At 43.5% G+C, this 27,873-nt stretch overlaps 2 protein-coding genes across 2 annotated transcripts in view; one reads left to right on the top strand and one right to left on the bottom strand.

Annotated features, from left to right (window-relative positions):
- LOC115480794 overlaps positions 1–13,661 on the top strand; it is a 33,804-nt gene extending 20,143 nt beyond the window's left edge. The window contains exons 3-5 of the mRNA XM_030219700.1: positions 1,290–1,593; positions 8,901–9,050; positions 13,237–13,661. Of these exons, the coding sequence (XP_030075560.1) occupies positions 1,290–1,593; positions 8,901–9,018 (422 nt within the window). The 3' untranslated portion in view covers positions 9,019–9,050; positions 13,237–13,661. The remainder of the gene's footprint in view (positions 1–1,289; positions 1,594–8,900; positions 9,051–13,236) is intronic.
- Positions 13,662–20,705: 7,044 nt separating this feature from the next.
- The window catches only part of ULK1 (unc-51 like autophagy activating kinase 1), a 151,033-nt gene continuing 143,865 nt past the window's right edge, over positions 20,706–27,873 (bottom strand). Inside the window, exons 26-28 of the mRNA XM_030217452.1 lie at positions 22,990–23,147; positions 22,276–22,411; positions 20,706–21,017 (exon numbers count right to left, since the gene is read on the bottom strand). Of these exons, the coding sequence (XP_030073312.1) occupies positions 20,962–21,017; positions 22,276–22,411; positions 22,990–23,147 (350 nt within the window). The 3' untranslated portion in view covers positions 20,706–20,961. The remainder of the gene's footprint in view (positions 21,018–22,275; positions 22,412–22,989; positions 23,148–27,873) is intronic.

Here is a 27,873-nt window from a genome sequence, read left to right as displayed (position 1 = left end):
ATGCCAGATGGCTGTCTACGGAGCCGCGTTTCAAGTTAAAAATCTTTTTTTGGCTTTTTTCTTTTTGTACCAGCCGCTGCTGCTCCACAGGAGAAGCAGCAGCGACCGGACGGCGTTAGTATTGGCAGCTGCGGGTGGCGAGGGAGTTGATGTGCCCAAGGGGGGGGTAGGGGCTTTGGTGATGCGCCGGGGGGAGGGTCTTGGGTGATGCGTCGAGGGGGGTACTCCTCCCCTTGCCTGGCTCGTGGTTTAGCAGGGCAGGGGCTTGGGTGTTGCGCCGGGGGGGGGGGGGGGGTACTGACAGCTGTTTCCCAGGCAGGGGGAGGAGTAGTACTCCTCCCCTTGCCTTGGAATCAGCTGTCAGTGACATCACTGACGTCAGTGCATTCTAAACTGCCTAGCAGACCACCTCCGAGGGAGCCACGGTCCCAGGCACATTAGAACGTTGAAGGTCAGAATTATTATATAGGATTTCATATCCTTTCCATGTATTCTGTTCTACAGTGCACCTTCATTAGGTTAATTGATTTGTGATGGGTGGGTTATAAATCTTTTTTAAAATAAGTAAATTACTCTTTCTATAAAACAGCACATGTTTAGAAAGCAGTTCATCAGAAGAACCTGTATTTAGGGGCCCTTTTACTAAAATGTGTTAAATGCTGACGTGCACTTAATGTAGGAAAAAAAGGCTTACCACAAAATGCATTAAAGTGTTTACGATAATTTGCCTGTCAGTGCGCTCTAGTTATTTTTTTGTGGAGGGGGCGTGTCCTGAATGTGGAAGTGTTATCCAGCTATCCTGTTTGCATTAGGATGTGCTAACTGCATAATGCAGATGATACACAGGATCACTTAGCAAATCCTAAATAGGCGATGATAAGTGCTCCTGCATTAATATTTTTGCAGGTTTTCGTGCTAATGGAAAAATTAGCGCGAGACCTGCAAAAATAAAGAAAAGGTTTAGTGTATGGGAAAGTCCTGTGTTAAAACATACTAAGCCCATTTCTTAATCCATTTTAGTACGTAGTGAACCCAAATTCCAGTGCAGTTAGTTTCCTCTAGTAGGGGTTTGTACAGTGACAATGTAGTTCATTTTCAGATTCATCTGTGTTTATCTCAAAGAACACAAATCAACATTTCGCCTTCCTGTAAAGAGCTGCAGACAGAAACCAGCTCCCTACTAGAAACATTCTAGTTTTAAAACAACTCCAGCAAGAGTTGTATCAGTTTGAGTAAATCATAAATTCACATTATTTCTAATGGCAACCTTTCTTTTAATAAATTAATAGATACTCTAACCGTCTCTGAACACCTGCCTGATAGGAAGAGGACAGAGACCTCATCTATAGCAAAGGCCTTAGAACTCATTCCAGAAGAGATGGCAGAAGAAGATGATGGCTTGGATATAGAGAGCCAAGATGCCAGTACACGTGAATCACTCAACAAAGACGTAAATCCTGAGCTATTAAAGCCTATTATGTGGATGTACTTCTTCGTGAAGAAGAATCAAACATCGCTGATCATCTTGGCCACCCTAATGCTGCTTCTTTTCTTTCTATTCCTTTTGGGAACAGTAGTAGGGCTCACATTTTGGTACGTACATGCCTTCTGCCTGTTTTTAATCTTCAGGCTTATGGAAAACCAAGGTGTAGATATTCAAAGCGATTTAAATGGGCAGGAGAAGCTCTTTGCCATTTACATTGCTTGGCTGCTGCTAAGCAGCAATATTCTGTAGCACTTAACCAGACAGCGCCATTGTAAAGGCCAACTCTTAACCAGTGAGGTTAGGCAAGGTGTGAGTTTGGGTGAAGTGCCCACGTAGCTAATTTGCTGCGATATTAAGTCTGCTAACTGGCTAGGAACCCGTATAAAGTTAGGACAGAAAAAAAGGCTGTCCTAACTTTAAGCAGCAAGGTAACCAACCAGTGCCTGGTTACTTTCTGGGTAGTGGCTCTGACTTCCCCCCCCTCCCCCGAACATAGAGCAGGATAGGTCAGGGCCCCACCAGCACCCCCCAGGCCTACCTTGATGAATCCCTGGTGGTCCAGTGATAAATGAGCAAGAATAATGCCCACTCGAGGCTGCTTCAAAGTGGGGGCCGTGACCTCTAGCAGCAGCTGACTGCCGTGGGTTGAATATCAACTGGCAACTGTCTTTTTATTAAGATACTGAGTTTATTTTCTACTCTGCAGCGTGCTGTACTGCAAGAAGCTGGGTATGTGTATGTGTTGTTGTTTTTTTTTTTTACTTTAAGGAGATCTTTTACAAAGGTGCGCTAGCTCGTGCTAACCATATAGATACCTTTAATATCCTATGGGCATCTACAAGGTTAGCGCATGCTTGCTCACCTTTGTAAAAGGGGCCCTAATGAAGCAGTACCTGTTATATATAAAGAAAAGTAGTAGGCAAGGGCCAGTGGCTTCCACCAGCTTCCTCTCCAGCTGCAAAGTAGGAAAGGTAAAACTTCCAAAAGGTTTTGGATCACTGATCTGGCATGACTGGCAGAAGAGCATTACCGGCTGATCTCCATTTGTGTCTTTATTGCTAGCATTTATAAAGCAAAATTTTAAGACTAGATTGTTAAAAATAATTTTATATTTTTCCTTTATTAGGGTTGCCCCCTCACCCTAGGTTTACAAAGATCTTTTCTACCATGGACATGCAGTCTGTGACTTTCAGCTACTCACTGTGTGACCAATATTCAAAAGTATTTACCCCCCAATTCTGTATAGGTCACCCAGAGTTGGGTGTGTGATTATGGGCACAATTCACAGATTTGTATGCAGACTAATTAGGTGATAATTATTGGAGTTAACAAGCACTTAATTGGCAGTAATTAGGAGTTATGTGCAGATCTGCCCTACGCCCTATTCTATAACACTCATGCTTAAATTTCATAGCGTGTGACTCCAAAGGAGGTGTGGCCAAGGGAAGGGCATGGCTGGGTCTGGGGCCTTCCCAGAAATTAGGTGTGATGTAGAATACTTGCCTTTGCACGCCCAACTGCTAACGGGCGTGAATATTTACACCAGCCTTTGGCAGGCGAAATGTTCACACCCAAAGTTAGGTGTGAAACATGCGCTAAGCTAGTATTCTATAAAGGATGCTCCACGACTTGCCAGAGCAGGGGGGAGGCTTTCCCCTTAACCCTAATGCTAGCTCCGAGCTAGCGTAGGGTTAAGGCGGTAGGAGCACAGGAGCATCAGAATGCAGTTCTCTGATCATGAAGGGGGAATACCAATGAGCTCATTTAAATGAGCTCTGCTGTAATCTCTGGCGCATCCATTGTTTGCCGTACGAGAGCCCTCTGATCATTCTGTGCAGGTAAATGTGAGCGCTAGTTGCCAGTGTCTAACTTTGGGCACTGTTTATTGAATTCTCCCCTTACTGATTACCAGTACTGGTTACCTAGACAGGTTCTCCTGTTGGGGGCCAATAGTAGCACTGAAAATCATAGAGTGCTCCACTGCTCTCTGGATAGCACCGGGTTGGTGCAGAGACGGAGCGAGGGCAGCACTGGAAAATACCTGGACAGTTTCAATATTCAGAAAAATCGTTCTCACTGAGTCATCCGAATAGCGATCTAGATAGTGATGTTTTATATCATGGTTATCCAGATAACTTGGATCGGCGGCCTGCCCAAATATTCAGCACTGCTGTCCTGATACTGATTAGTGCTAAATCTCCGTGAATATTTTTAAATGTTGCAGCTGCTGTTTAAAAGAAAATCTGACCCTGGGGTTTCAATATTGACCCATTTATTTCTCTGAGGACCAGTTCATTTTGACTCAGTTCAAGCTGTGGGGACAGTTCTATAACTTGGCACCAAGACATAGGTGCCACAATGGAGTGCGCTTAGCGCTAGTTCTCTAATGGCACGTACACATGCCCACGCCATTATAGAATACTAGCATAAAGCATGTTGGCGTGCCAAAGTTTAGGCATCTCCATTTATGACAGATGATGGCTGGTGTTAGTTGTCGCATCTAAGTGGGCTGTACAATGTGTGCAACTGATAGTATTCAGTTGCTTGGCAACATGCTTATGGCCTACCCTACCCATGCTCTGAACAAAGTCAAACAGTGGAAACAAACCCCCCCCCCCCCCCACACACACACACACAATTGTTTGTAATCACATAAAAGCTCCTTTATTCATTTAGGGGCCCTTTTACTAAAGGGTTGGCATGCAGCAATGGGTTGCCGCACGCCAATGCAGAACTACCGCAAGGCTACCGCAGGAGCCTGGAGGTAGATCCCACCACAGCATGCGCCATTTCCGGCTCTACAAAAATATTTTCAATTTTTGTAGTACCAGTGCTTACCCGGCAGTAATCGGTTATCACTGGGTTAGCGTAGGCGCCCTTACCGCCACCTCAATGGGTGGCAGTAAGGGCTGCCCCCTGAAATGGCCATGTGGTAAATAGTTCACTTACCGCACGACCATTTCTTTTTTTTTTTTAAACCTACAGACATTTACTCACTGCGGTAAAAGGGGCCTTAGCGTGCGCCAAAAACATGCGCTGAAGCTAGCGCAGGCCCCCTTTTACTGCAGCTTAGTAAAAGGACCCCTTAGTCCAGGATCCAACATGCACCTTGTTTCAGCCAGAAGGCTCGCATCAGGGATCCAAACGTCTTTAGAAGCGATATCCTATACACAGGAGGGAGCCGCTGTGGAGTCTATTATAGACTGATGAGTTGCGCTACTGGAAACTAACTGCAGTTGAGTTTGCTGCCAGTGTGGCTCTTTCACTAGGATTACGTGTGAAGGACATTTATTCTTGAGATCCACATTTCCTTTAGTTTCCAGTAGAGCAACTCCTCGGTCCATAATAGACTTCACAGCGGCTCCCTCCTGTGTATAGGACATCGCCTCTATAGACGTTTTGATCCCTGATGCAGGCCTTCTGGCCGAAACAAGGCCCGTGTTGGATCCTGGACTAATTGAATAAAGGAGTTTTTATGTGATTGCACACCATTGTGGGGGTTTTTTGTTCCCACTGTTTCACTTTTGTTTTGGACCTTTTGTGGGTTCTTTTCTTTCTGTTTTTGGTTGTGGCCACCAATGCTCTGTCCATATATATGCCCCCTTCCAGTTACATGCTAAACAGTTTAGGTGTGTATTTTATAGAACAGCGAATAGCACTTACATATCTCTGACATGCATAAATGCTAGCATTTTGTAAACTACACGCTCACTTTTGATAAGTTATAAAATGTGAGGGCACGAGTCCCCCAGTGATATACTGTAAAGTGTAAGGGCCTGATATTCAGCTGGTGGTGATCAGCATTTGGCTGACTACCGCCGGCATTATACCTGTAAATGTCTGGGCTCTGGCATTGAATTTACAGGTCTACGGAACTGGCCAACTCATATCTGGTTAAGTGCAATATTTGGCACTTACCCAGCTTATAAAGAACCATAATCACCGCCATACCGGGAAAAGACCAAGGGTCCATCAAGCCCAGCATCCTGTCTCCGACAGCGGCCAATCTAGGCCTTTTATGTAGTCAAGTTTAACTGGATAAGTGCCGAATATCACACTTAACCAGTTAATTGCTGACTCCACCCCCGGAATGCCCCCAAAATAGCTGGTTTTGGCTTGGGTGCTAATCGGGCATTTTCAACATTACCATCCGGTTAAGTGCTGCTGAAAATACCCGGTTATCCCCAGACAGGCAAATTAAACAGCCAGGAGCTTCTCCTGACTGTTTAAATCATTTTGAATATTGGGTCCTAAATGATTTGTTGATGCAGGTTACTTGAACTCTGCACATGAAGGGCTAAAAGTGACCTGTTACTCCTGCTCTAGTAGATGATAGCAGGAAAAGACTGCTTGACCTTCCAGTCTGCTCATTTATTGCTACCTCCACTCCTCTATTACGAGCTGTAACTACTCACACGAGAGGGATGCCCTCTGCTGCTTTCCACTTGTTATTTAAAACTAGTAAAAAAAGGCCCATTTCTGACACAAATGAAATGGGCGCTAGCAAGGTTTTCCTTGGAGTGTGTATGTTTGAGAGAGTGTGTGTGTTTGAGAGAGAGAGTGAATGTGCGAGTGTGTATGTGTGGCAGAGAGAAAGAGTGAGACTGGGTGCGAGTGTGTCTGTGTGAGAGAGAGTGTGTCTGTGAGAGAGTGAGTGTGTTTGAGAGTGTGTGTGACAGTGGCGTAGCCAGACTGCCAATTTTGGGTGGGCCTGAACCCAAAGTGGGTGGGCACAAAATTTTCTCTCTACCCCCCCCCCCCCCCCCCCCCCCCCCCCCACCAGCAAAATGTAGTCACACTCAGATGCATTTGTCACACAGGGTAAAGTGCTGCTTTTCAGTGCATCAGATTTCAGACAATTTATTTAATAGCCTTAACACCCTTTTCAGTGAGCTTTCAGAGGCCAAAACCTCCTGCCTCAGGTCAGTATAATGCTGTTACGGTATCCTCTCCTGACCTAAGGAAGGAAGTATTGGTCTCTGAAACTTTATTTACACCATATTACTTTATCCTAAATTAAAAATAAAATTATTTTCTTTACCTTTGTTGTATGGCCATTTACTTTTTCTCATTGTGTTGCTCCCAGTCTCTAGATTCTGCTTTCCTTCGTTTTCGCTTGACTCTTCTGCCAGGGTTTCCTGGCCATTTGTCATTTTTCTCTCCTTTTTCTTTGCTTTCTTCAATATTTTTCTGCCTCTCTCTGTGTCCAGATTTAATTCATTCTTACTATCCATTCTTTAATTTCCTTCATCTACTTATGGCTTTTCATCTTTTTCTCACCCTTGTTCTCCCCATGCCCCTTCCTCTTATTCTCCAATCTTTCACTACTCCCCCATCCTTCCAGTGTCTCCCCTCTCTCTCCCCATCCTTCCAGTGTCTCCCCTCTCTCTCCCCATCCTTCCAATAGTCTCCCCTCTTTCTTTCTGCATCCTTCCATCCAGTGTCACCTTTCTCCCTACCCTTCCATCCAGCGTCTTCCCTCTTTCTCTCCCCATCCTTCCACCCATCTACCCTCTCTCCTGATCCTTCCATCTGTCTCTCTCCCTCCTTCTAACCAGTGTCTATCTCTCTACCCTTTTCTGTTCAGTGTCCCTTCTCTCTCCACATCCTTCCACTCTCCCCTTTTTCTCTGCATCCTTTCATCCATCTCCCCTCTTTCTCTGCCATCCTCCCATCTGTTTTCCCTCTTTCTCTCCCCATCCTCCGTTTTCCCTCTTTCTCTGCCATCCTCCCATCTGTTTTCCCTTTCTCTCCACATCCTTCCATTTTCCTTCTTTCTCTCCCCATCCTTCCATTTTCCCTCTTTCTCCCCATCCTGCCATCTGTTTTCCCTCTTTCTCTCCCCATCCTTCCATTTTCCCTCTTTTTCTGCCATCCTCCCATCTGTTTTCCCTCTTTCTCTCCCCATCCTTCCATTTTCCCTCTTTCTTCCCATCCTGCCATCTGTTTTCCCTCTTTCTCTCCCCATCCTTCCATTTTCCCTCTTTCTCTGCCATCCTCCCATCTGTTTTCCCTCTTTCTCTCCCCATCCTTCCATTTTTCCTCTTTCTCTGCCATCCTCCCATCTGTTTTCCCTCTTTCTCTCCCTATCCTTCCATTTTTCCTCTTTCTCCCCATCCTGCCATCCATTTTCCCTCTCCCATTCAGGCCCACCAGCCCCAGCTCCCATTGCCGGCCACTGCTGCTTTTCCTGATGAGCAGCAGGGCCGGCGCTACAAAAAGAAGAAGCGCTCAGTTATATTATTATTTCTACTATAATAAAACGCACCTGCAATGTTCTGAAGCTGACTCCGTGGCTTCAGTGAAGGGTTCGTATCATTCATGTGCCACATCTTTCTGTGCCTCGCCCCGCGTCATAATGTTTTGACGCGAGGGTGGGGCCCGGGCCCGCCCTCGACGTCATCACGTTTTGACATGAGGGCGGGGCAGAGAGAGATGTGACAGACTGACAATCTTACAAACCCTTCACTGAAGCCACGGAGTCAGCTTCAGAACGTTGGAGATGCGTTTTATTATAGTAGAGATAAGTGAAGCTCAAGACAGGTTAGAAACAGAAACATGACAGCAGATAAAGGCCAAATGGCCCATCCAGTCTGCCCATCCTCTGTAACCCCTAACTCTTCCTTTTCCTATGTGATCCCATGTGCTTATCTCATGCCTTTTTTTTTAATTCTGACACAGTTCTCGACTCCACAATCTCCACCAGGAGGCCATTCCACGCTTCCAGCACCTTTTCTGTGAAATAATACTTTAAAAGCTTCCAGAAAATTAACACAATTAAGATACAATATTCAAAATTTCAATGTGAAAAGTAGAGCTGTACTGAATAGCATATTTTACTATTCGGCCAAATATGAATAAATGACAAATATTATTTGGCCAAATATGAATAATGGGCATTGAACTTTAACATAACAATAAAAGAAGCAACGTGAAATCAGAAGAGATCTAGTGTTTATTTAGCACAGAAGAGCCCCTGATTATTCGTATTCAAATTTAAATCACTATTCAGAAGAATCAAATCGAATAGGAATATTTGATAAGAGTCCTAATGAAAAGTATCAGTAAAACATAATAAAAAGCATTCTGGTTCTCCATTGAACTTCTGTGAGATTGATCAGGGATCAACAACCTCTGTTACAGCCTGTTTCTGAGCCTATTGTGTGGCTCTGTGTTGCTGGTTTGCTCCGTAGCACTTTATCCTAGTCCATTGAATTGTGAACTGCAGTGAACTTTATGGTACCTAGCGGAATACAAATGATTGTATTGTATTGTATCTGCCTCTCCTGCTCTTCCATCTCTGTGAGCCAAGAGTTACAGCTAAGTACATAAGACAAGTGCAAAAAAGGTCAGGAAAGTCTGCATGGGCCTCTCTTTCTCATCAACTTTCAATTTTTGTTTTGTTCTTTTTTAGTTATCGTTACTTTAAACTTAAAAACCGGCAGAAAATGGATATAGAGTGGCAGATGCCAACAACGACCCCCCCAAGCACTGCATCGGAAGTATCACCATTACTAACAGACCATGAGTGAAGTATCTGGGAAGCACTAAAGAGGATTTTTTGGTAGGTAAATGGACAAGGGCAGCTCAGCCGCAGAATTCTTTCCAAGGATTTCAGCATTTTACAAGAGAAGTTGTGACTCAAAATGTGGTTTTCTTATTGGCAAAGATGAATGGCTGAGTTGGTCGTTTGAACTGTACAGTTAGATACACTTATCCTGAAAATTGCCTTGTACTTTTCTAGCATTCAGCATTCTGACACTTGCATGTCTCACCTTACATAAGTTTCTGCTGAAGCCTTCAACAGACTACAATGCAATGCAGCAGAGACCTAGGAAACTTCTGAAAACCCTCCAGCCAAGTTCTCAAACCCCTGCTAAAACAAGATGAAGGTTTGGAGACTCCTCCGTTTCAGACAAATCCCTGGATATGGTGGGGTGGAACCAGTGGTGTGCTGGAGCTGGCTCGCAAGAGCTGGTTGTTAAATTTTTTTAACATCTGCGAGCCGGTTGTTCTGCAGGGTGAGCCAGCTCTGGTAAACGAGGTAAGCATGGCAGGAGGGCGCCACAAGCCATGCTTACCCCGTTTACCTCACCTCCCACCACTGCCCTCGTTTGCCTGCGCCGCCCTGGGGGGGGGGGGTTAAATCTTATTACCTCCATCCGGCCGCGTCATTGAAAGCCCTGCCCGTCTCTAGCCTTCCCTTTGTGAGTTCGTTCCCTCGCCTTCTGACATCATTTCCTCTTCATTGATAACCCAGGCCCTTGCAGTTACTATTATTTCCCCTAAGGAAGCAAAGTATTTATATAGAGACAATGCAAGGACCCCAATCATATACTTTATTCCAAAAATACATAAGTCTTCTACTCAACCCCCAGGACGTCCAGTAGTCTCAGGGATCAGATCATTATTTGAACCACTGTCTCAATATATAAATATATAAATTGGTTGGTCCGTTTAAATTGAAATGCTGTGAACGGAGATCAACGCGGACTTCACGACCCTGAAGCAGGTGACAAAACGTTGGCCACCGTTGGTCGTGGTTGCGATCAGCGTTGATAAAGCTTCGGTATAATGAGGACCAGATCCTGAATAAGCTAAGTAGCTTTTAGTTTCATGAGTCTTTAGAATATTTTTTCAAGTTTTGATTTGGATCATTTACATCTAGAAAAAACTAAAAAAAAAAAAAAAAAAAAAGAAAAAACGAACAGAAACTGTGGTTTACAGATTACAGTTTAGAGGTTTTGGCCAATGATGAAGCAGCCCAGCCCCCGCGAGCTATAGAAATACATAGCCGGGGGCTTCTTGAGGCCTTTCCTCTTTACATGAATAATGTGTTTTGAATGTACGTCAATTGAGTATATGTAGTTAGTATTTTGATCTCCTCAATATACTAGATTGTCGTTAACATTGAAATAAGAGGTGACTTCCTTTACGATATAATCAATATATAAATTACCATCTATAAGAATTTGTTCCACAAATTAAGTCATATATACGCGATTCAACACATCTGATAGGTATATTAGATCAGATTCAAATTCCACAAGACTCCCCAGTAATTTTAGCGTCCCTAGATGTTAACGCTCTATATACCAACATACCCCAACAGGGAGCCAAAGCAGTAGTAGCAAATTACATTGAACGAACTTCATTAACCATACCTCATAAACAATTGATTAAGGATATGTCAGCGTCAGCATTGATAACATATTTAAATATGATGAGACATTTTATTTACAAGTAAAAGGTGTGCCTATGGGGGCTACACCATAGCCTGCCTTTATATGGCAGGATATGAGAATCAACACATATGCCAAATACATTCTGAGTTGGAAACGTTTCATTGACGATGTTTTACTTATATAGATGGGTACAAATTTGCAGTTGATAGAATTCCTAGATTACATCAATAAGTGTGATCAAAATATCACATTTAATATGGAAAGTGATGTACAAACAATTAAATTTTTAGATATATCTCTATATCTACATGAGGGGAAATTTCAAACATCACTTTACAGGAAACAAACAGATAGGAATTCATTGTTGCATTTTGCCAGTTATCATCCGAAACATCTAAGGGAAAGCATACCTACAGGGCAGTTTCTTAGGGTTAAAAGATTATGTTCAGAGAAACACAATTTCCAATTCCATGCTGATATTATGAAACAACGATTTGCACAGAGGAATTACCCTAAGTAATTAAACAAGCTTATAAAAGAGCACAAAATGTCAGCCGAAATTGGTTATTACAAGAACCTAAAAAATCAGAAGATCATGAAGATCTAGTATGTGTTTTACCGTATTCAATACATACCATGCAGTTACGTAAAGCAATAATGCATCACTGGAACATTTTACAAATTCATCCGATGTTTAAAGAACAGCCCACTTTTGCATATCCTAGAAATAGGAATTTAGGTGAATTGATGTCTGTTAAACAAATCAAAGCTGAGCCAATCTCAGAGCATGGATTTAAGCCTTGTTTAAAATGCTGTTATTGCAGTCAGGTAATGGCAGGGGATACAATTTACAATCAAGAAATGAATAAATCATTTCAATTAAGATGCTCAGGAGATTGCAACACTGAAGGGGTAATTTATGTAATAGTGTGCCCCTGTAAACTATGGTATGTTGGGCAAACTAAGAGGAAATTGAAAATCAGAGTAGGTGAACATTTAAGTAACATCAGGAGGGGAAATGTAGAAGCGCCATTGGTACAACACTGGAAGGACATTAATCATACACTTACCTGCTTATAATCGAACGAGAAAAACGCCCAAGTTCCGACTTAAATCGGGAGATGGACGTTTATCTCACAAAAACGAATAAAGCGGTATAATCGGAAGCCGATTTTTGGACTTTTCAACTGCACTCCGTCGCGGATGCGGACAAAGTTGATGGGGGCGTGTCAGAGGTGTGGCGAAGGCGGAACTGGGGCGTGGTTATCTGCCGAACAGAGATGGGCGCATTTCACCGATAATGGGAAAAAAGTATGCGTTTTTAGCTAGAATTTAGGACACTTTTCCTGGACCCTGTTTTTTCACGAATAAGGCCCCAAAAAGTGCCCTAAATGACCAGATGACCACTGGAGGGAATCGGGGATGACCTCCCCTGACTCCCCCAGTGGTCACTAACCCCCTCCCACCACAAAAAATGATGTTTCACAACTTTTTATTTTCACCCTCAAATGTCATACCCACCTCCCTGGCAGCAGTATGCAGGTCACTGGAGGAGTTGTTAGGGGGTGCAGTGGACTTAAGGCAGGTGGACCCAGGCCCATCCCCCCCACCTGTTACAATTGTGCTGCTTAATGCTTATTAGTCGTCCAACCCCCCCAAACCCACTGTACCCACATGTAGGTGCCCCCCTTCACCCCTTAGGGCTATAGTAATGGTGTAGACTTGTGGGCGGTGAGTTTTGAGGGGGATTTGGGGGGCTCAACACACAAGGGAAGGGTGCTATGCACCTGGGAGCTCTTTTACCTTTTCTTTGTTTTTGTAAAAGTGCCCCCTAGGGTGCCCGGTTGGTGTCCTGGCATCTGAGGGGGACCAGTGCACTACGAATCCTGGCCCCTCCCACGAACAAATGCCTTGGATTTATTCGTTTTTGAGCTGGGCACTTTCATTTTCCATTATCGCTGAAAAACAAAAACGCCCAGCTCACACATTGTTGAATAAAACATGGACGTCTATGTTTTGCGAAAATACGGTTCGGTCCGCCCCTTCACGGACCCGTTCTCGGAGATAAACGCCCATGGAGATAGACGTTTTCATTCGATTATGCCCCTCTTAATGATCTTAAATTTTCTATTTTAATTAAGATCGATATGGGGGGAAGAGTCAGAAATTGCAAATCATTTTTTCCTGGAAAACTTTTTATCCATACGGGTTGAACAAAGATGTTGAGTGGGCAGAAGTAATTTGACAATGAGTGACATCAGGTTAACTAAATCAGTGACAGGTGATTTGTATTGCATTATTGAATAAGCTTGATGAGAGGTTTGCCTCTCATAAAACCATTTAAAAGCTTGGCAAGCTCCTGTTGCGCATGTGTTAATGTCTCTCATTGATCAGATGTAGACAAGGATGACTCTACCAGAAGGGTTTCCTGTCTAAGGGATTGTGTCAGTGAGAATAAAGATGAATATCGTATAATTGTAAGTAGACTTGAAGATGAGAAGTTAATAGATAAGCTCATGTATGTGAAATGGTACAAATGGGATTATGATTGTGTTGTATTTACAGCTACCGTTATTGAGAATACAAATAGCGGATGAATCGTGTTGGTATGTCGCTGAATCACAGCGATTTATAAACAACGCCTGAGGACGCCAACGGCGAAGCACAGCACTGTGTAGAGCTGCAAGAACTCTTTTGTATACAGATTGCTGGTTGGAAAAAGCTTGTGGATATTATTTACAGTTTGACCAAAAATTTCCATTGTATTTGGTAAATGAAGGACATATACGAACTGAAATAACACGGCATAACGGGATTTGTGATTTCTTTTTACCACATGAACTCTTGAATATGAGACAATGGTTTATACTATTTGAAGAAGATATGGATTATGTAGGCTATAAAGGACAAAATACTTATTATTATTATCATTAATAATATTTAGTTGCCTACACATCAACCATTGTATTGTGGAAAATAATTTGTATGTATATAAGGATATGTTTGGTAACGTTTATATGAGCATGATAGAAGCACCATAGTAATAAATAGAAATTCCAGATATAAAAATATAAACCTATTCTTATTTTTTTGCTAAGTAGTTAGATGTGAGCATTTACACCAGTCATTGAGCTAGCATAAGTGCTCACGCCTAAAGTTAGGTGCACAACTGCGGACTTACGTTAGTATTCTCTAATGGCAATTATGCACATAATTGCTGATGTAGAATTCAATGCTTAGGGCTAGATTCTATATATGGCGCCAAAAAAAGCTCTATTCTATAAACCGCACTTAAAGTTAGGCATGGTTTATAGAATAGCGCTTATGCCCAGGGCTTGTGCGTAAGTTTAGGCGCCATTATTTGCAGCAATAAAAGCGTGCAAATGCCTGCACCTAAATTTACGCATGGAGTCTCTATATTCTATAATTATGCACGTTAACTCAAAAACAACCCCCCCCCCCCCCATCCACCCTGAAACACCCATGACCCTCCCATTTCCTCTCCCCCTTTTTTGGGCTGCTCGTAAAATTTATAGATCCTGCACGTAAATTTATGTGCATAACATTTAATTAGTGCCAATAATTGCTTGTTAAAATCCAATTATTGGCACTAATTGGCTTGTTATGTAATTAAATAGAATTTGGGGAATTAGTGTGCATCATCCTGGCACCTAATGTTAGGTAACCTGTAGAGAAATATCCCCAGTAGGCACTATTTTATACAGTGCCCAGATGCTCAAAACTCTGGCGCCAGAAAAATACCGCCACAACAACACTGCAACACAGCTCCCTACTGCTCTGCGCTAGTAACATGGAAATTTGGACACGCTGTCAACAGTGAGCTGTTTCAAAGTTAGGGGAAAGATGGCACCTGCGCTGAAGAGTTTTGCGTCAAGCACAGCTCTTCAGCGCATGCCTAGAACGCCAGAGAGGGGAGGAGGAGGACAAAGTGCCGGCACCAGCTTTAGCTAGATGTACAACACTGCTTGTTTGAGAGTTCCCGGTTGAAAGCAAACATCACACAGGTATGTCAATCTAATCTCTTATTAGAACTACTACTACTACTATTTGACATTTCTAGAGCGCTACTAGGGTTACGCAGCGCTGTACAATATAACATAGAAGGACAGTCCCTGCTCGAAGAGCTTACAATCTAATGGACAAATGTACAGACAATCAAGTAGTGGCAGTCAAATTGGAGCAGTCTAAGGTTAGGTGCCAAAGGCAACATTGAAGAGGTGGGCTTTGAGCAAGGATTTGAAGATGGGTAGGGAGGGGGCTTGGCGTAGGGCCACAGGAAGTTGATTCCACGCATAGGGTGAGGCGAGGCAGAATGGGCGGAGCCTGGAGTTGGCGGTGGTGGAGAAGGGTACTGAGAGGAGGGATTTGTCCTGTGAGCGGAGGTTTCGGGCGGGAACGTAAGGGGAGATGAGGGTGGAGAGGTAATGAGGTACTGCAGACTGAGTGCATTTGTAGGTGAGAAGGAGAAGCTTGAACTGAATGCGGTATTTGATCGGAAGCCAGTGAAACGACCTGAGGAGGGGGGTAATATGAGTGTTTCGGTTCAGGCGGAATATAAGACGAGCAGCAGAGTTCTGAATGAAGTGGGGATAGATGGCTAAGTGGGAGGCCAGTGAGAAGGTTGCAGTAGTCAAGGCGAGAGGTAATGAGGGCGTGGATGAGAGTTCGGGTGGTGTGTTCAGAGAGGAAAGGGCGAATTTTGCTGATGTTAAAGAGGAAGACGCGACAGGTCTTGGCTGTCTGCTGGATATGCGCAGAGAATGAGAGGGAGGAGTCGAAGATGACTCCAAGGTTGCGGGCAGATGAGACGGGGAGGATGAAGGTGTTATCAACTGAGATCGAGAGAGGAGGAAGAGGAGAGGTGGGCTTTGGTGGAAAGACTATAAGCTCGGTCTTGGACATGTTCAGTTTCAGGTGGCGGTTGGACATCCATGCAGCAATGTCGGACAAGCAGAACTGTGAACTTTGTTTCCTTTTTTGTTTCTGATCACAAATTTACATTTTAAAGAATTGCAATACCTTCAGATATCTGGACATTCTCTTCATATTTCAAATTTCATTTATCCCCTAGTTGTACTGTTGCTCCTTGCCAACCTTTTTCCTTGTTCTGTTTGGAAGCATGTTCAACATCAGTTGTGGCTGTATACTATCTGGGCACTGGGAGAAGAAAACCTTACAGGATTTTTCTTGCAAAGCATCCTAGCTTTTTCTTCCCCTCCCCTTTTTTGAACTGATTTTGATTTTGTAAATGTAAGTCCTTGAATTATCTACAGCTTGGCAGAAGTATATGAACACCTGCTCCGAGCTGTCATTATTTCTGCGGGTTTGAGATTGCCGGCATTAGTTTCCATTATCTGCGAAAACCGATGCTGGCCATCTCTGACATTTGATTGGGCCCAACCGTATTAGCGAAGAAAAAGATGGTCGGCCATCTTTTTTGAAAATACGGTTCGCTCCACCCACTTGCGGAGCCGGCCCCAGAGATGGCCGCCCATAGAGATGGCCGGCGCCGTTCGATTATGCCCCTCCATATGTCTTGTAGGTAAGAAAGGTAAAGTGCTTCTGGGCATAGTGTACGGGAATGATTTCTGTTCACGGATGGTGGGAAAAAGAAACCGAGGGGGCCTTTTTACGAAGCAGTGGTAAGCCCAACAGGGGTTTAAACCGCGCTATTCTGGGACTACCACTGGCAGCCATGTTGGGTCAAGTGCACCCCATTTCTGGGGAAAAAATAAAAACCCAGGAAATGGTTAGTGCAGCAGTAATCTTTTACTGCGGGAACCCTTACTGCCACCTCAGTGGGTGGCAGTAAGTGCTCCCCGCCACATGGCCACGTGGTAAGAGTTATCGCGTGGCCATGTGGCGGGGGGGGGGGGGGGTGGCTTTTTACCTGCTACGGTAAAAAAGGGCTCTGATGCGTGGGAAAAATGGCCCCTGCCACTACCACAGGGCCCTTTTTCCCCGCAGCTTGGTAAAAGGAAGCCACAGGTGATACTTCAAATAATGACTCTTGTGGAGACATCTTCACACTGAGGTGGGTTGAAACCTGGGAGAAGTAATACAGTCATTCCCATTCCTCGTATCTCATACCTATTTAATTTCCATGGATGAGGGAAAAGGTTTTCACAAATCCCCATACCACAAATAAATAGAATAGTCTGATTTCAAATAATTTTATTTTTCTCATTGGTGCTATACAACTTAAAAAGTCAAAAAGATAAACAAACAAACAAAAAACATACAAAAAATTATTAAATATAGCAAACAACAACACCAAGAACACAAATTGTTCAACACGTCCAGCTTTGCCTTCCAGGCAGTAATGCAAAATGGGAACACACTAACCCAACCAGGATAGGATGCAAGTAAAGGTCTCTTGAAAATCTGTTACAGGATGCTACATACAAGGGCTGAAACTAACAAACCAGCAGAAGCAAAGTGAATGCAGAGGTACTAGGAACCACTTCCAAACACAGGGCTGCTGGTTGTTGGGTTCTTGCATGGCCTCTGGCTGCAAAGCAGTAATAAATATTCAACCTGGTGCAGGAATATTATTTACAAGCTACAAACAGTTCCATTAAAAAAAAAAAGGTAATTCACCAGAGTGATAGCAAGAAGAAAGGGATGTCCACTTTTTTTCAGTTTGTTTTTATATCACACATACATGCAAAATTTTCAAGTACTAAGAACAGAAAAGGTTTGCTGGAACTTTGTAAACCACCTTCTTTTGGAATATAAGTGTATTTAGCAATGCATGTGTGTATATGCATACCAACAAGAGCATACTTGTACATGGACAGCATATAAGCTCTTCTGGGGGGCATAGTTTGGCTGGAACGGGGGCAGAGTTGTGGTTATGAATATATTTTATAAAATGTGTAATCACATAGATTTTACACCTTTGGGAGGAGTAGTTTAATGGTTAGAGCAGTGGGCTGAGAACCAGGGGAGCCCAGTTCAAATCCCACTGTGGCTCCTTGTGATCTTGGGCAAGCCATTTTCCCAGGCCGAGACTGTAAACCCTCTAGAGACAAGGAAGTACCTACTGCACCCGTGACTTGCCTTGAACTACTACTAAAAAAGGCAGGAGCTAAATCCAAAAATCCCTTCCCCTTCCCTTTAGAGCAGGTGGAAATTTGGGTATTACTGGAGGGGAGGGGGGTCATTGTATAAGACTATTTCCTAAAGGTACATACAGTAGGTGCTTATTTGCCTCTATAAAATATGCATAAAGCAGGTGTCTTGTTATGAAAACCCCCTCCCACAAGTGGAAAAATACCAATCCTGAAGAGAGGGAGATGAGTGACATGGCTGTATATTCGGCAGAGTGCAGTAGTGCTTCTGGGAATCTCTACTGCACTTCTGAAGGTCCAGTATCTTCTCATCATAAAAGTGTAATATTTTCTTCTTGAAGCATCCTCAAAATAAAGTAGAAATAATTTGTAGGTTCTCATCATTTCTAACACTGACTTCTATATGAACAGTTGCCTTCTTTGAGGCCAATGGTTCAGCCTAGCTTTAGTCATATAATTAATGCAGATAGTCTCAGAACATTCATATAACTTTAGGTAGAGTTGGATAGTGCTAAGTTGACCCGTAACATTAAGGTGCTCATTTTCAAAGCACATAGACTTACAGAGTCTATGTGCTTTGAAAATGAGCTTCTCACCTCTCATGACACTGGACATCACTGTTCCCTCTGAGTGTAAGTCCTCCACCTATAGTCCTGTCAGTACATGGTGCTGCTTCACTATCACATTTTCAATTGTGAGGGATAGGCAAGCTCTACAGGACTCCAGAGAACCTACCTCTTCTAGTGACTGAAAACATAATATTGAAGCACCACCTCCTACTGGTAGCAAGAAGTTGGAAGACTCCCACTGCATAGAACTATGTAGGTTCTTAGCAGGGACAGTGCTGGACACCCCTGATACTCTTCCCAAGGCCCCAAAGGACCTGAAAGGGAGGGGGTCAGTCTCCTTAATTCTGGGCAGTGCATCATGGTCATACATATTCCTATAAGTGTTGCTTCCCTGCTTGGGAACTACTAGCAATTACATCTGGTTTACTTTTTGCTGAAAAGCCTTCTCCTGGACCTTTCCATTCTGATGGATCCTCTCCTGCTCGTGGCATTTGGATTCGTGTTAGAAGTGATGTGTCATCTACACATTCCCTACCTTTTCCCGACAGAGGTTTTTTTTTTTTTTGGGGGGGGGGGGGCAAGCTCCTCCCTTCCCCTCCTGAAGGGCCTACCTTTTCCTTTTACCTCTTCTGTAAAGTGAAGCTTCCTGGATACTGCAGGGAAAGGGAACCAGGGGCATAAGAGGTCAGAGCTCTGTGTCCAGCACTAACTACAATACTGCCTTAATCTCTGAAAACCCAAAACACAACACCAAACTGGCAACTAATGCTCTGGCACATTCATACTGAACATTTGTCTCATTATCAACACTGAACCAGTCAATCCTTATGATCACTCGCAACCACGGCCAGATTTTGGCTACATCTCAATTAAAAAAAAAAAAAAGCCAAAATGACTCAACACGAACACTTCAAGGAATAAAAAAATATACACGGTGGAGGAGGGGAAGGCTGCGTTACCCAGTGAAAGTGGAGGAATAATTCACCGCTTGCTCTCTACGTCCAGAAAGCACAGAGGGTTATCACATCTGTCCTTGAAAGGAAACAAACGTTTTCCAGTGCTGGATTCCAGGCTCCCTTTGTCATATCAGAATAGCCCAGCATCTTATCTTCCTGTATCGCTGAATTGTCTTGTACCAGATATCCTACAGATAAAATGTATACAGATGTGTGCACCCCCCCCCCAACACACACACACGTGTGTATATATATATATATATGTGTGTGTATATATATATATATATATATATTTATATATATATATACACACACACACATATACATATATATAATGTACCTTAATAGTGCAATATAGAAAAATAACAAGGAAATGGGGACAATGGAATAAAATAACAGCGTTTGTCATTCAGATTCACCAGAGTTCCAGTGATGCAGCTCAGCTTCTTAAGTGTTTGTTGTGTGTAAAGTGCGTCTATAACTCACAAAATAGGCGGCTGTGACTTGATTCTTAACTGAAACCGCAAATGAATGCCAACTGCAATCAGAGGTGAAGCAGAGCCTCTGGGTAACAGTTGATTTTAATAATCTTGCTACTGAATACAGAAGGGGAGGGGGGAGTGGCATCGGTCCTTGTACCTGCAGTACTCTGGCATCAGAGGTCCTGATGCAGGTTTCGACTCAAGGTGGCCCCATGGATTGGGGGTGGGGGGGGGTGGGGGAAGAACTCTGAAAAACAGAGGAGGAGGGAGGAGGCTTCTCACGCTCCATAAAGACCTGCCTACCTCTGTGGGAGTTTACCTTATCCATAAAGCAGAGGCGTGAAAGCCATATTTTTAACTTTCTGGTGATGTGATGCATGACAAATTCAGACACTTCTCTGTGTGCATATGTCCATAAATATATAACTGAAAAACCACATGAAAGATCATCATCTGTCAATGTAAGAGTTGCATCAAACTCTACCATCCTGGTTGAAACAGCAGATAAAAGTCTGTACTGGCCTAATGCAGCTGCACACACACAAATGGATAGATGAACAGCCGTCTTCACTGCAACTTTTCAGTCAATGCAGATCAGTGTGCCAATGCATCTGAAATTGCTGAGTGCCGGAACGTGGCCCTGTATTTTGAAATCATCTTGGAATGATGCATTTACTACACACAAATGTAAACGCCTTCACTGCAGGAGTCACTCACTGTTTATACAGTTAATCGACCTTAGGAGTTAGGAGCAAAAGCCAATATCACCAGAAAGCTTCCTAGTGTCTTTCAAAATACATGAGGATGAGGCTGGTCTTTAGAAAAAGCCATAGCAATTCGTGAGCATGTGACAGCGCTGATCTGAGGAAGGGGAGGCATGAAAAACAAGTCTCTTCTTTTCCACTGTAACCTCCCCCATAGGCATCTATCAGTCTGCAGCAGCGAGAGTTTGTATGTGTGTGGGGGGGGGGGGGGGGGGGGAAACAAAAGTTCTCTGTCTCCATCAACATGTTCACAGTGCAGCCACACCCAATTGCCCAAGAATGAGTAATGTGTCCTCAGCACAGCCATTGCAGGTCTTGGGTTGGTTACCCCCCCCCTCAACTTCCCTTGACACAGTGATGCAGACCTTCAAGCAAAAGATCCAAGGAATTCTGTTCATCAGCCACATGGAAAGATGTTATGCAAATCAGGCGCTAGCCCCTGACTCCAGGGCTGAAAGTCTCCTCTCAATGCACATTTTACCTGCACAAGAAGAGATTAAAAAAAAAATCAGTATTCTGTCCCCAATAACATAATGCTATAATACGAAGTATCCAACAGCTCCCCATAAAAACAAAGAGCCTGTGAGTGAGGCCTAGGGAAGGTGGGCAGGAATGCAAACACATTGGCGGTTTTCCTGGACACTTGATGGGATCCCATCATCCTCTCAAACCCCTCTAAGTTTGACATAAGTAAATGGATATGGCACCTTTGGAGGAGTTAAAATTGTGTATGGGATATTTGGTGTATCACATTACCTCCTGCGGCCTGCACTAATCATACAAACGGTTCAAAATACAGCCATTAGATTGGTGTATTCTGCTCATAGATCAGATAGAATAACACCATTCTTTCTTAGATTACATTAGTTACTGACTGAAGCTAGAGTCAAATCTAAGTTACGTATGACATATACATTTTATACGGTATGGCCCCTTCATACATGGCAGATCTTACACATTTTTCAAAGGGCAGTAACAAGCACTCCCTTAGAAAGCAAATGTTATTCCAACTGTTAATAAGGTTAAATCTCAAAAGTTATTAACGTTATCTTTTCCGTATCAGGCAGCTATGACATGGAATTCTTTACTGTCCTCAATTAGAATGTTTATTTATTGAATTTGTATCCCACATTTTCCCATCTCTTTGCAGGCTCAATGTGGCTTACAATACATCATGAATAGTGGAAATATATAAGAAAATAGACATTTAGTATTGCAAAAAAGATCTTGGGTAAACTTGATAATGATAAAGCACGATAAAAAATTATTTGATATTTAGAAAGGCAGTAAAGACTTTTCTATTTTGAAAATGTGTTATTAAAAACTGATTAGCCATCATGTTTTTAAATTATTTCACTGAAACTCTAGGCTTGGAAAGATATATTTAGGTTTTGAAGACTCCTCTATGTCCATTGGAATTTCCTGGGATTGTTCCAGTCTTCTTGTATGTTGTCTGCATAGAACTACTTAGGTAATTGCAGACTAAAAGAATTGTATATTCCTCCTGTTGAAACCACCCCCATTCCTTGTGCTGTCTGCAAAAGGTGCAGGGGAAAATAGGATATATGTTAGAATGTAACCCTTCCCTTGGCAGTATGAGTCAGGCTCCTCCAAACACCAGCTTGTAAGGCTTTTGGCCCCAGTGCTTCCCCAGGCTTCCTTTCCTTTTCCTGTAATATACATTATTTTCAGAATGCTTATAGTATAGTTTAGTCATTGAAAGGGATGGTTGCACTCACACTTCCTGATGTTTTCTATGTCCCCCTGCTCGGTCATGAAGTTAAGGATGCCATCCATCAGCAGCAGAGCCTTGTAGTATCTCTGCACGCAGTCTTCTCGGTGATGAAACATCTCGTCTAGCGCAGCAGATTGCACCTGTAAGGAGTAAGCCCTTTGGCATTATATCACCTAGCCACGCACAATGTTATCACAGAGGCATCTGGCTGCTCTTTTAGTCTAATTTCAATCTATGGGACGTCCAATATGCAAGGAAAAATTCTGGTCTTACATACTAATTTTCTGTCCTTGAGTCATACCAGACTAGTACAGAAGGGCAGCGGGGCATAGTGGCATAATCCATTCGTTTTGGACTGGTCTAGTAAACAATAAGACAGAGAAGAGGACAGATCACAAGTGAAGGTCACACACCAAAGCTTATAAAGCTTTGGCGTATTACTTTCACTTGCGATCTGTCCTTTTCTCTGTTCTGTTGGATCTACGGATCTGTTTTGCCTCTCAATTGTGGACTGGTAAACAATAAGAAAATGATATTATCCAAAAACGTTTCATCTGATTGACATGTCCCAGATCGTTCCTTCACATACTGGAACCCATCTATGAGAAACAAGGGTCTTTCATACATACAAGAGGAGGAAAGACACAGATACAGATCGTTGCTTTAGGATGCTTACATAGACCTTAAGCTACTAGCAGTGCTACTCCCTGACCCTTACCATCTGCACAGCATAGCTGAAGATCAGCTTCTCTGCAGTGATGCTATTCATCCGGTCCATGAGCTTCTGTTTGTCTGCAAAGAAACGCTGCAGCCGCATGTTTAGACAGTGGCAGGATGAGACACTAGATTTATACAGTTCATTCAGCTTCTTCACCACTGCAAAGAGGAGAAAAAGAAAGAGAAAGCCTATTATACTCTACTTTCTTCCTGAGGAAATCATACCTCTCCTCCTTCATATGCTGCCAAAACCATCCACCCTGGAAGTGGCTGTATGTGCATTTACTGGAGACTTGTAACACGCTGTATGAAGGGAAAGGGACAGGGGAATGGGATTTGCCTCTGTGGTTACAATCTAAGCAGTTTACTATTATATACAGGTACTTAAAAGTCAAACTATTGTTGTCCAGCTTGATACCACACACTGTCCCTTCCCCTCTTGTCTTGTCTGATGGAAATTATGATGAAGGGTAGCATTTCCTCCCAGAGGCACTACCTCGGAATACTGGGCCAATCAATTTGCTTGTAGTGTTTTCACCCACTTTTCTTCCTTCTTGTCTCCTAAACAAAGTGACTTCAGTTTCATACAACAAAAAGCCCAGGGCCACCTGCTGTTGAAGCCTCTCCTCCCCACCCCCCCCCAAGTTCGGCATTCCTCCCTTCCTCTTCCCCCCCCCCCCCCCCATGAGCCCAGGAGGAGAGATGCCAGACCTGCGGGCAGTGGGGAGAGATGCTGAATTTGGGGATGGAAGGAAGCAGTGAGAAGAGAGAGGGAGACCTGGAGCAAAGGGGGGGGGGGGGGGGAAGGGGTAGAGATGTTGGACTTAGGGTGCGGGGGAGCAGAAGAAAAATCAGCAGATTCTCCAACACTCACTGCAAACTAGATATCTGTCCCAACTACCTAATGAAATCCATACCTGACCGCTTCATCACAGACCTCACAACCCACCTAAATTACATGCTTTAGCATGGTCTCTTCCCAAAGGAAAATGGCAAAATTCTACTCACCCCGATACCAAAAGACACCACGAAAAAAGCAAATGAAATCACAAACTACCGTCCAGTAGCATCCATCCTAATGTCAGTCAAACTGATGGAAAGCATGGTAGCCAAACAACTTACAGAGTATATACACAAATTCTCAAAATTACACGAATCTCAGTCAGGATTTCACCCACTACACAGCACAGAAACAGTACTACTCACTCTCCTAGCCAAATTCAAGCAGGAAATAGCAACAGGCAAAAACATCCTCCTCCTCCAATTCGACATGTCTAGTGCATTCGACATGGTAAATCACAATATACTATTAAGATTACTAGATAAGTTTGGGATTGGTGGTAACATACTTAGCTGAATCAAAGGTTTCCTAACCATAACAACATATCAAGTAAAATCAAACTCAACCGTATCATCACCGTAGAAGGCAGACTGCGGCGTACCACAAGGATCACCGCTATCACCAATCCTCTTCAACTTAATGATGACCCCTTTAGCCAAGACCCTATCCAACCAAGGCCTGAACCCTTTCATATATGCAGACGACGTCACAATATACATTCCTTACAAATCTAATCTGACAGAAATCACCAATGAAATCAAGAGCAGCTTGAACATCATGGAATCCTGGGCAAATGCATTTCAACTAAAGCTCAACAAAGAAAAAACACAGTCTCGTTGTCTCATCCCAACACAGCACGAACAACCCCATAATTATCAATAACCAAGATCACACCCTCCCTGTCTCAGACAGCCTGAAAATCCTTGGCGTTATAATAGACCGCAACCTAACACTTGAGAAACAAGTAACATCCACAACTAAGAAAATGTTTTACTCAATGTGGAAACTCAAACGCGTGAAACAATTCTTCCCGAGGGAAACATTTCGCAACCTGATACAATCAATGGTGCTAAGCCATGTAGACTACTGCAATGGAATCTATGCGGGATATAAAGAACAAACATTAAAGAAATTTCAGACCACTGAGAACACGGCGGCCAGGCTTATCCTGGGAAACCCCTCCGCGAAAAACTACACTGGCTCCCAATCAAAGAACGTATTGCTTTCAAAATCTGCACAATGGTTCACAAACTTATCTAGGGTGAAGCCCCGGGATACACTAATTGCACTGAGGTAAACCTTTATGGAGTTGGTCTTGAGGCCAGACACAGACAGGTGCAGAATGATTCAAGCAGTACGGCAATAAAGAGGATCTAGTGCTTTGCCGTCACACCAAATGGCAAATCTCCTCCATTTGAAAGCATAACACAGTAGAATCTTTCCTGGAAGGCAGCAAGACTCTGAAAACACCATCTGGGAGATTCAAGGAGGCAAATTCTACACTCTCAACATCCAGGCCTTGAGGGCCAGAGACTATAGGTTGGGATGCAGAAGAGACCCTTCGTTCTGCGGGTCATAAAACAGTTCAATCTCCATGGTTCTTCGGAGGATAACTCCAGAAGAAGCAGGAACCATATCTGCCTAGGCCAATGTGGAGCAATCAGGATCATGGTTCCTCAGTCTTGCTTGAGTTATCAGCAAGGTCTTCCCTACAAGAGGAACGGGAGGATATGCATTCAAAAGACCTATCCCCCAATGAAGGAGGAAGGTGTCTGATGCTAGTCTGTCATGAGACCTGAGCTTAGAGCAGTACTGAGGGACTTTGTGGCTGTATTGAGTGGCAAAGGGATCCAACAAGGGGTGCCCTACTCTTGGAAAACCTCTTGGGCAATGCCCATAATGAGAGACCACTTGTGAGGCTGCATTACCCTACTCAGTCTGTCGGCCAGGCTGTTCAGTTTTCCAAATAGGCATGTGGCTCCGAGTACCATCCTATGTTGGATGGCCTAGTTCCACATCCCGACAACCTCCTGACACAGAGGGTAGGAACCTGTACCTCCCCATCCCGCTTGATGTTGTAATACATTGCAACCTGATTGTTTGAATGAGCCCAATTTGGTTGGATAGCCAATCTACTACTACTACTACTTAACATTTCTAAAGCGCTACTAGGGTTACGCAGCGCTGTACAATTTCTGAAAACCTTCAGAGTGTTCCAAATTTCCCAGAGCTCCTGAAGGTTGATCTCAAAATCCGTCTCCTAGGCTGACCATAGACTTTGAGTGTGAAGCCTATCCACATGAGCCCTCACCCAGGTTGGAAGCATCAGTTGTTAACACTTTCTGGGGTAAAGGAATTTGGAATGGTAGCCCCAGTGTCAAACTGGATTGAACTGTCTACCAGAGGAGAGACTGCTTTGGGGGTGATTCAGATGTCATCTGTTAGATTCCCCATGGCCTGAGACCATTGGGAAGCTAGGATCCACTGGGCAGATCTCATATGGAGACATGCACAGTGGAGACCATATGGCCTAACAACCTCAACATCTGCCGAGCCATGAGTGACAATGGCAACAAGAGTGTCTGCTCGTGCTGCAGGGAAAAAGTTTCACACTTGAACCGTGTCTTGAAAGGCTCCTATGAACTCCAATTGCTGAACTGATGTTAGATGGGACTTGGGGTAGTTGATGACAAACCTCGACAGCTCCAACACCTCAATAGTTTTCCGCATGGACTCCATCTCCACAACATGCTCTTGACCAACCAGTCATCTAGGTACGGAAACACATGAACTTCCACTCTGCATAGCAACTCTGACTACTGCTAGACACTTGTTAAACACCCTGGGAGCTGACGTGAGACCAAATGGCAGAACATGGTACTGAAAGTGATGTGAGTCCACACAAAACAGAAGATACTTTCTGTGATTGGGAAGTATTGGGATATGAATATAGGCATCCTTTAAGTCCAGAGAGCATAGCCAGTCTTGTTTCTGGATCAATGGGAGAAGGGAGCCCAAGGAAACCATCCTGAACTTTTCTTTGACCAGGTATTCGTTCAGGACCCTTAGGTCTATCTCCAAAAATGTTCTCTTTTTGAGCTTCTCTGGACTCCTTTCTTCATACAAAGAACACAGTTAAGATGGTTATGTTCTGGACCCAAACACTGGATACATCAGGAATGGGTGTCAGCCCCAGAGATGGTCCGATTGCACCTGGTACAGCACTTGAAGCCACTGGGAACTTTAGAGGGCATTAATTTTATTTATTTGTGACATTTATATCTCGCATTAGCCCAAGTAGAATTCAGGTTCAATGTGGCTTACATAACGATTAGAAAAGCATGAACATGTTCAAAATATATTAACAGAAAGTAAAATACATCATATAATGTTAGACCAGTAAACTTGAGTTAGGAACAGATGTAATTAAATACTTAGGGCCCTGTTTACTAAACTGTGCTATAAGCGTGCTAGCTCTTTTAGCGCGTGTGCCAACACCAGAGACACCCATAGGAATATATGGAAGGGAAAATGACTGCAGCAAAATCAAATGGCTCAATGGAGAGAGAAAAAAGGGGCACAGCTCACCTGAAAAATACTCAATGTATCCTGGCTGGTGTTCAGGCCTAAGAGGGCCTCTGCGGCCGAAAAATTAAGGAAACTTAAAAGTGGGAAAAAGTCCACTAGGAAAATAAAGCGATTATATACTCGGCAAAAAAAGTAAAAATGAGGAAAGTTAAGGGGAAAAAACCTACGAGGGAAGGCACCTCAGGAGAAAAAACAAACACGCTGAAGAGAGAACCACAGAAATGCGACCTCTCCTCCATGGATGAAGAAAGCCTGCTGACCCCGAGCTCACGAGTCAGGTGGGAAGGCACCCACACATGCGCGGTGAAAGCACTTTTCTTAGGCTCTTAAAGCGTTAGTACACTAGGCAGCATTTCTGCACCGGGCTTCATGGATGACGCCACCCACATGGGAGAATTACGTGGCCTGCTTGTCCTCAGAGAAATGTATTCCTTTTCTAATTTATTAATTGCCATT

Source organism: Microcaecilia unicolor, chromosome 11, assembly GCF_901765095.1.
Source record: "Microcaecilia unicolor chromosome 11, aMicUni1.1, whole genome shotgun sequence".
Taxonomy (NCBI): domain Eukaryota; kingdom Metazoa; phylum Chordata; class Amphibia; order Gymnophiona; family Siphonopidae; genus Microcaecilia; species Microcaecilia unicolor.
This window is presented reverse-complemented; position numbering and strand designations above follow the sequence as displayed.